The sequence below is a fragment of the Nematolebias whitei genome, chromosome 1, assembly GCF_014905685.2.
Source record: "Nematolebias whitei isolate Nwh7 chromosome 1, NemWhi1, whole genome shotgun sequence".
Taxonomy (NCBI): Eukaryota; Metazoa; Chordata; class Actinopteri; order Cyprinodontiformes; family Rivulidae; genus Nematolebias; species Nematolebias whitei.
In genome coordinates, this window is record NC_056498.1 from 30,054,980 (window position 1) to 30,065,137 (window position 10,158).

At 38.7% G+C, this 10,158-nt stretch overlaps 1 protein-coding gene across 1 annotated transcript; it reads left to right on the forward strand.

Moving 5' to 3' along the window:
- Nucleotides 1-243: 243 nt before the first annotated feature.
- On the forward strand, nt 244-873 carry si:ch73-335l21.2 (RING finger domain-containing protein). The gene has a single exon (XM_037674385.1). It carries the CDS (start codon nt 244-246, stop codon nt 871-873), a length of 630 nt encoding a protein of 209 aa, XP_037530313.1.
- Nucleotides 874-10,158: the final 9,285 nt, after the last annotated feature.

Here is a 10,158-nt window from a genome sequence, read left to right on the forward strand (position 1 = left end):
TATATATATATATATATATATATATACAGATATATATATATATATATATATATATATATATATATATATATATATATATATATATATATATATATCTGTATATATAATATATATAAACTCTTGTATTTTTAAATGTTAAGTTCACTCTTGATGCTGTTTTCTCTTCTCAGATCCTGGTGACAGATCTGTCCACACCTCTTGACAACCACCTTCTGATCCAAAGCCCACCCCCCTCCTGTCCTGATGGATGACATTGTCCCGGCGTCCCAGCTGGATCCAGCTGCTGCTCCCAGCTCCAGCCTTGTGGAGGCGGTGGACCTGGAATGTCCCATCTGCTACCAGGAGTACAACCAGCACAGCAAGAGCCCCCGGATGCTGGAGTGCCTCCATGTTTTCTGCACAGAGTGCCTCCAGAGGATCCAGCTCAGCCCCTGTGACCCCTCCATCACACCCAGTCAGCTCGTCCTCCCCTGTCCCCTTTGTCGCCATTTAACCCCCTTGGAGACCGGGGACGCCCTCACCTTACCCTGCAACTCCCTCATCCTGTCCAGGCTGCCCCGCGTGTCCCTCCGGACGCCCCCCGCCTCCAGCCTGGCCACGGTCACCCAGAGGGTGGTGCTGTCTCTGGAGGGCAACAGCAGGGACAACCGGCTCATCATCATGCCCACCGTCAGCCTGCGGGTGCAGCAGATGCACCCGGGGCGTCCGTATGTGGCGGCGCCGGGCCTGGTGGGCGAGGAGGGGGTGGTGCAGCAGAGCAAGAGGACGCTGATGTGCGTTCAGCTGCTGGCTGCCGTCTTCTGGGTGCTGTTTGTGATCACCTGCGTGGTCGGCGTGGTGTTCGGACCGCAGTTCTTCAGAAATAAGCTCTGATTGTCTGAAGCTCCTGACGTAAATGAATAAAACGACTCAGAGTTCACAGCGAGGTTTCATCTGGACTACAGTCCCCTGCCGCCATGAAGGACAGCATTGGCATGTGCATGTGTAAATCTGTTAGCAAAATATCTCATGAATCACTGGATAGATTTTGACAAACCTCTCAGGAAGTAATCATTAGACAAGCGTCTACAACTGGTTACATTTTGGAGTCAACCCAGTTCAAGATGGCTGCCAAAGTTAATCAACCTTGGCAAACATAAAAATGAGAATAACTCAGTCCTTTTTAAAAATACTGATGTAGATGTGTTGTGGTAGTAGCTGAAAGTCCTCCCAGTCACATACTGTAAGGGTTAACAGATCCTACAAGATTTTGCTTTGAAACGTTTTCATTAGCAATTAATTAGGAGTCAACTTTGTCTGTCTGTTAGCAGAATATCTCATGAACCACACAGTGTATTTTAATTAAACCCACAGGAATCTTACTTTGTATTTCTAACCTACAAAGCCCTCAACAACCTAGCTCCATATTAGAAATCTTATTGTTCCATATTTTCCTAACAGAGCACTTCGCTCTCAGACTGCAGGTTTACTCGTGGTTCCTAGAGTTTCCAAAAGCAGAATGGGAGTAAGATCTTTCAGTTATCAGGCTCCTCTCTTGTGGAACCAACTTCCAGTTTCTGACCATAAGGCTGAAACATTGTCCAGTTTTAAGACTGGGCTTAAGATGTTCCTTTTTAATGAATCCTATAGTTAGGGTTGGCTTGTTATGCTGCTATAGGCTTAGACTGTTGGAGGACAAATTGACCTCATTTCTTAAAATTAATTGTTACAGTTGAATAGTTTTCATTTGAATTTATGTGATTCTTGACCTGCCATTGTGTATCTGTTCCTCCTTCCTGTTCCTCTCAAACCCAGCCGGTTGAAGCAGATGGCCGCTTGTCCTGAGCCTGGTTCTGCTGGAGGTTTCTTCCTCTTGAGGGAGTTTTTCCTTTCCACTGTCGCCTTCAAGCTTGCTCAAGTTGCAAGACTTTGATAAAGTTAAACTCAAAGCAGTCTGCTCCTCAGATAGTTAATGTTATTATCTTTTTATATATGAATATTTATGTTCAGTGCCCTCAGACAACTTCTGTTATGACTTGGCGCTATATAAATAAACTGAACTGATCTACAACTGACAAATTTTCAGCGTCAGTTCAATTCAAGATGGCAGCTATAGCTAAATAATCTCAACAAATATAAACATTGCTACAACTCAGTCACTTTTACAGTTATCAAGCTGAAATCTGGTGTGGTAGTAGCTGAGAGTCACTCCAATTACTTCAAGCACCAACAAAGTGTGCAAGATGTTTTTAGAGATTTTTATTTTTTTTTACTTCCTTTGGGGAATCCTAGTTTTATTTCAATAAGTTTTTTTTTCATAAAGTATGATTTGCTATTCATTCTGTAGCAAAGTCAAATAAAATCCTATTTCCTAAAATACCTCTGTATTGTATTTGAAATTAATGGAAATGTTTTACAGCTGATGAAACTAGTTCAAATAGACACCAGTTCTGATGGAAATAAAAGGTATTTCCTAAAAGTTTGCACTGCTTTTACATTTTAGCCATATGCTAACGAGACTAATTCAGGTGATTTTATTGATTCATCTGGAGCCTCCCAGTTCAAACATTTAAACTTACACCGACAAAAGATAAATGATGAAAAACATTAGAATTATATAAACAAATAATCTGTTTTAAAACCTCTATCAATAATAAGTATTTTCTGTATTTAACAGAATAAATATTTAACTCTGATGCTGCTTTTTGTCCCCCATCGCAGAGCAAAAGTGGGAATTGGAAATGCCTTCATCCGTATGTCTGTGAATGTTGCTGCCTTCATAACTTGAAAAATAAGTGTCTTCCATTTTGATGTGTGGCTATCCATGTGTGGAAAAAGTTCTCATCAAAAATTTGCCACCAACATGTGTTAACCTGGCACCCCTATCATTTAAGGAAACTATTGCTTAAAAGTATAGTTTCCTCAAATGATACGGGTGGCTGAAGATTATTCAATAGTGACCAAGGCCACCATTGGCCACCCCCTGGTATTGGACCTGGTGTTGGATAAAATTGCTCCAGCTTCTTGCCAGGATCTGTCACTCTGTGTTGCCTCAGACACCACACGCTCAGGTACCACTCTTACTAACAAGCTAAATAGCAATAGCAATATTAGCAGATTAACATTGGTAGAACTAGCATTAGCTATATTAGCATTAACATTGGTAGAAATAGCAATATTGGTAGAATTAGCATTAACAATATCCTGATGCATGCTCAATAATCCAGGTAGAAAAATTAAAAACAAGTTAAGTCTGGTCCTCTGGACATTCAAAAAACAAAACAAACAAACAAAAATGTAGGGATGAAAGACAAAACTTTATTTTTTGCTTTGTTTAGTTTTTTGAATGTCCAGAGAACCAGACTTAGCTTAACTTTTTTAGATAGCATTAACAATATTAGCAATAAGAGTAATAGAACCAACATTAGCAATATTAACATTGGTAGAACTAGCATTAACAATATTAGCATTAACATTGGTAAAAATAGCAATAGCAATATTGGTAGAATTAGCATTAACAGTATTAGCAATAAGAGTAATAGAACTAACATTAACAATATTTGCATTAACATTGGTAGAATTAGCATTAACCATATTAGCATTAACATTGGTAGAATTAGCCATAGCAATATTGGTAGAATTAGCATTAACAGTATTAGCAATAAGAGTAATAGAACTAACATTAGCAATATTACCATTAACATTGGTAGAACTAGCATTAGCAATATTACCATTAACATTGGTAGAATTAGCATTAGCAGTATTAGCATTAACAGTAATTGAACTAGCATTAGCATTAACAGAAGTAAAATTAGCATTAGCAGAAGTAGTCTATATAGCAGTAGTCATCACTTCATAATGTAGGTTTTTGTTTCATTTTTATATAATTTATTCTATTTACTTTCATCGTATAATATATGTTTTTTATATGATTGTCTATTGCTGTCTGTACCTCATGTGTTGTTTGTTTAAAACAGGTCTCTCTTGTAAATTAGTCCTGGAGGCTCAATGAGTTTAACCTGTATATAAAGGTTGAATTTAATGACCTTGTTTTACTGTATTTTCTGAAAGGATGTTGCCTGGTTGGCTGTTTTAATGCTCACATAAGATGAGCAAAGGGGGGCAAACAACCAACAGGGTCTTCTGTTTGCAGGAAGGCTGTTGATGTTATTAGTTTAATGCATGTAGATGATGAATGTCAGATCTTAATAAAGAAAAATAGTTTCTACACTGAAGATAACTTTAATAATTTCAAACTTGTTGGCACCATCTACTGACCAAACTCATTTATAACATCCAAAATTTGTTCAATTGTGTTATTTATTTTTTTATTAAAATAGGGACGTGGAAACAACCACAGTTCTACATACAAAGTGTTCATCACGAGACATTTTACTCATCTGATTCATAAATAACAGTTGGAATATTTAACACAACGTCAAATCAAGTTTAACAATGATTATCCGTTTATTATCCAAAATTAGGTCCATGTATTTGTAAAATATCATAAAACATATACGCCCGCTGCAATAGTTTTAACTGTGCACTTTAGTTTTGAGACAGTGCAAACAAGTAGACATGTGCACACACAGTTTTTTCAGGAAAAAAGTAAAGGAGAAGCATAAGATGAAATAAAAGTTCAGATGGAGCTGGAGTATCTGTCTGACTCCAGAATGAATGTTGCTTCACTATAACCTTCAATCAGTTATTATCGTGGTAGAAGTGTCCACACCTTTGAAATATTAACATCGTTCTTCTCGTAAGATAGTTCTCTTAAGATCACAAAAAGCCAGTGAGAATACAGATGTCCCTCATTTATCACGTGGTTTAGGGGACCACGCCCCCGCGATTAATGAAAAAACGTGAAGTCAGGATACAGTAGTCCAAGTAGGCCTGTCGCAATAAACAATAAATAATTTAATTGCATAATAAATTAAAATTATCAATCTCATTTTCATTTATCAGCTTTATCGATTCTTCGTGTGTCTCTCTTTCTACTGAAGACACTGGATGACAAAAAGTTCAACTCCGGTGCTCTTCACTGACCCCTCCCTTTCTCTTTTCTTTTTAAAATCCATTTTAACCATCCAAAATCACGCTTTAGGATCGATAAAAGCAGCTAAGCTAACAGGCCGACCTCAGGGAAAAAAACCTCCGTCTTGTCGAAGCTCCAAAATTCACAGTTGAAACCCGTGCCTTTGTGTAAAAAGTTGTTTTTCTCTGCAAAAAGAAGCTGAGAACTTGTTTACTGATTTATTTATTTTTGTTAAAAGCTTTGTATGAAAAACGCTATGCTAAAGAGCTCAAACAACACAGAGCGTCCGCCATTTTGAGAACAAAAAACAGGAACGAGAGACAGCCCATGTCACGTCAAGGGTCCTCCTTCCCATTTTTTCTTAAAGTGTCACGCTGCTTGCTCCCTCACTATCCATCCTTCGGTTCAAACAGTCTTGTACTGTCATCCAATGGTCAAAAAAGGTACAACACACAAAAATTAACCAACATTTTTTCTTAAATTTGACAATAATTACAAAGTATTGTCAATTTTCAAACAATATTATCGTTTATCGCAATAATTTCTGAGAAAATTATCGCCCAGCAAAATTTGTTATCGTGACAGGCCTAAGTCCAAGTTCAAGTTTCACTCCCAATCTCTCTCCTTCTGTGTAAATAAATAATTAAATTTAAATACTGTAATATTTTAAATTAACAATCCATGCATCATGGATTGTTAATTTAAAAAAAATACAGTATTTAAATTTAAATTGTAGAGAAGAAAAGCACAGCAGGACAGCAAAGGGTTAACCCTTCACGCAGCAACAGCACAGTCCGGAAGTACTTCTTAGAAGTTCTAAATAATTTTAAATAACTTTTAATACTTTTATATTTTGTGATTATGACGATTTTACGATGTGACATACTTTGAATTTTAAGTCGGAAGACAAAAGTCGATCGGTGCAGCTGGACAGCAAAGGGTTAACCCTTCACAAAGCTGCTTCAGCATGGAGGAGAAATGTGTGGGTGGCAGAGAGTGGAAATCATGACAGGCTGCACAGGGAGCTTCTCCCTGCACCTGTGGGCTGCACAAGGTGCTAAATAATTTAAAATAATTTATTTTAAATAAACAATCCATGCTGCTCATGTAGCTCATCCATCAATCTGCCAATTGTGTATCATGTCCACTCTTACTTTGAAAAACCGCAAAAGAGCGAGTCCGTGAAAGTCGAACCGCAAAGTAGTGAGGGACTACTGTATGCAGAAAACCTTCAAATGTTAATCTGGATAATATCTTCTAGTTAGTGGTGTAGTCTACATTTTTGTAGTGGGCATACTGTGCTTAGAAACCAAAGTACACTGGTTAGTACAATGTAATCGTTAATTTATTTACATTTTTATGCATATTGAACATTTCAAAACTTCTCTGATGTTATATTTGAATAAATGTACAACAGTTGGCTTTGTATTAAAAACATAGAATTTATAAAACAGTATCAAAGCAAAACTTGTTCAAGTATTAAGTAGTAAGTACAGAAGTATTAATTATACAAAAAAAAGTATTAAACCAACTCATTGTGTCTACAAAATGTCCCAAATGTGTTGACATTGACATGAGCCCATGTCATGTATCTTGCCAATGATACATGACATGCGCTCGTATCATTGGGTACTTTTAAGTGGGGATATTGAAATTCCCAAGCTTTTCTAGTGGGGATGCTCCGTATACTCGCGTATCACATAGACTACACCACTGCAACTAGTGTCACGAGTCTGTCTGAACTCGGCGTATGGCTTACCCATCAAATGTTTACAAACAGCACAAAGGGATCAGGTGCCGATTTTGTGAAGTGTAAAGGTACAAATATACATCGAAGCATTCACTCCCACTCAGGATTAAATTTTACAAACAATGTAAGAAACAACCGTCCCCCAAAATTAGGTTTGCCATCACAGAAGTAAAACCTTTCTCAAGACACATCCAGTTGGAATGAATGGAACTAGTCACTGTCTGGACCTTTGGAAGGGTAAAAAGATGTGAAAATTGTACCCAAAAGGTCAAAGTCTGTAAACTACAAACATCATGACTTCCATCTGATTTGGGACATCCCACCAAATGTGACCGCCAAGTCAGAGCTGCAGCCCTCCGCCACGTTGCTGGGGTTGTTGTCCACACTGTCCTTTATCAAAGAGTCTACACTCTTGCTGTTGAACAGGTTCTTTCTGTATGCGTCTTTTCCATTCTCTGCAAACATCTCTGTATATTTGAGACACACAGCCAGAGAACCAGTGCAGGTCCCCAGCGTCTTAATACGCATGCTTCAGAGCTTTACGTAGCTTTCTCCAGTTGTCATTTTCATTCAGGTCTACTGCCTCGACCACTGTAGAGATCTCCGAGGTGTAAAACACGAGCTTGTCACTATGTTTGTACCAGGTATCCAAAGCAGTTGCCCAGTAAACCAGGTTTTTGGGCTTGACCATGATAACACAGTAGACCTGGACTTGGTCTTCCAAATCCTTTAGTTGGCTGCCAGAGAAAGACTTGAACTCGTCTTCTCTGCCAGAGTTGCCTGTTGTCACCGATTCTGTTTTTGTGTGGGAAGAATGGAGTGTGAGATCAATGGACAGATCGGTTCTGTAGTGTTACGGACTCTGTGTAGGTTCATTGGTGAGAAAGGAGCTGAGCTGTAAGGCAAAGCTCTCTGTTTGCTAGTCGGTATACTAGTGTGGCCAAAAGAATGAGATCAAGGATACAGGAAGTTGAAATTGCCAAACTTACTGCCTATGAAACTAACTGAAAACTACAAAAATGTTATTTGGATGTCAGACTTGGTTATATTTTGGTATTATCCAAGATATATTAATATATTTTCCTTTTTGAAGCACGCACTGGCTTCAGTAACACGAGAAAGATCTAACACTTCAAACAGACCCGGATTCTGATGGAAATAAGTTGAAGGACCATGTTTTAAGTTGCTTCAGCGTTCATTAATAAATACTGGTTTAATCAATTTAAGTACCGGTAGTTGCGCTTACTTCTGAGAGCGCCAACGACTGGATGGAAATTGACCTTTGTATAGTTACACATGTGCGTGTATAAAATCCAGCACCAAATACTCAAATACATTCTTAGCCATTTGCTGTATTCAAGGTTGGCATTTAACTACAATGTTTTAATCCTTCACAAGTACTTTTCGTTGATTTTATATACCAATATTATAAATTTGTTTTATTGGTATTTTACATTGTGACAGCGGTAGCGCATCCTGAGCAAAAATATTATGCCGCTTTGCCATTGGTAAATGTAACTACTCGGCTCTCCTCTTCTCGTTTCTTTCTCAAGGACTGATTAGTGAAAGGAATGAATATGAACACCACAACACAGCAAGGCAAGTTCAGTGCTTTTATTTACATTGAAGTAATCACAAGAAATTATCAGGATCCCTGGGGAGCAAGGAGAATAGTCAGCACTGAAGTTCAGCAGGGATGGTATTGATTATATTGTCCTCTGGTTCTTACTGGTCAGTGAATGATGTTTGAAGAGTCACTGGTTCCAATAATCCTGTGTGAGCAATGATAATCCAGCGTGGAACGTAGTCACTGGTGGGTGAGTGGTTGGAGGGCAAGGAAGACAGCTGAGGAGGTCACAAGGAGGTTTCCATAATTACACAAGGAGTCCAAGAACAGGTAGGTCTCAAGAGGTTCACTGGAAACAGCAAAGACACAGGTAAGTAATCATAGGTTCCTAGAAATCTAAATGGCTAGAAGCATGAACCGTTGGCAAGGTAATGCTCCAGCGTCGAAGAAGAGTCATCAACTGTGTATTATACGCTGTGCGTCTCATCAAGGAGATTGGTCTCAGTTGTGGTCATTTGGTGCTATCTAGTGACTGAAACTCCCACAGGTTCTTTTCAGGTGTAGGTGATTTGCCATACAGTGGTGGCTGACCTATTTTCCTACTCTGTGGGTGGGATCGTCAATTCAAAGTGGGTGGCTCATAACAGGCCTTTTTGTGTTTGAGCCACTTCACCCGTTGTGGTCCTTAATTGCCGTAAAATTGAACTTAAATTTCTTCAGCTTATCCCAACACTGCTTATAAGTCCGGGTGTAGCCATGCTGTACCATCTCCGATATCCCTCGGTAAATGCGCTCATTCCTTGTGGTACCATCCATCAACATGATGAGGAAGTGGAGGTTCCAATGTAGTTTTGTAGTTTTGCTGGGCAGGTCATCCAGTGACGTAGCTCTGATGGGCAATCAATGGCGCCTGTCTGCTTATGTCAAAAGGGGCCCCTCATCCAGTTCGAACCTCAAATGAGGTGGTCCCATAAACTGAGCTGAGTGGGGTGGTATACGGACAATGGAGAGGCCCTTAACAGGTGCGGAGCTGAGGAGAGTTGGAAAAAGTGGCAATGTGGGGCAGACATTAATTTCCTGAATCACTAACTACCAAGTATTACAAGAGAAATGTTTCAGTTTGACGGCCCTGAAACTCTGCCTTGCGTTTTCTCTTATGCCCACGATGGTTTATATTGGGTTTGGCGATGTTACTTTGTCTGCTGCAAATATTCTCATCCATCCAGGTCTTGGTTACATATTTGCTTAAATAACAAGACTTGCCTTTTTGGCTTTTGAAGACATTTTAATCTGAAGGTTCATTCTCTGATCCCACAAAAAAATATGCTTTCAGTTTTGAAGTGAAAAGACGCTTTATTTAGTAGATAAACATACAGTTTATATAAAAAGTTCCTTCTAAATCAGAAATAAGCATCTGAATTTAATGCATAAGAAAGTTACTCGGTGTGCATGTCTTTAAAATGTGTGCAGATTTTCTCATTTTAAGCTCACTTTTTGACCTGAAAATTGAACTTTCACAATGTGTTTTTTTTTTGTTTTCTCTTTGACATTAACTGCACAACAGCCAGATGCATCAAAAGTTGTTTTTCATCCCCAGACATGGCGACAATAAATCATCTGATAGCATGAACGCTCTCTAAAGAGCGTTAGTGAGCCTTCAGTTTGACAAAGAGCCATGTGAGAACAACTTACATCGACAAGATGAAAACTTGAATTTTCTGTTGTTTTTTTTTTCTTCTAAAAGACTTTTTCCACATAATCAAAAACTCTTCCTACATCTATTTAAACTGTACAACATGCCAAACAAAGACTGATGTGGAACAAATT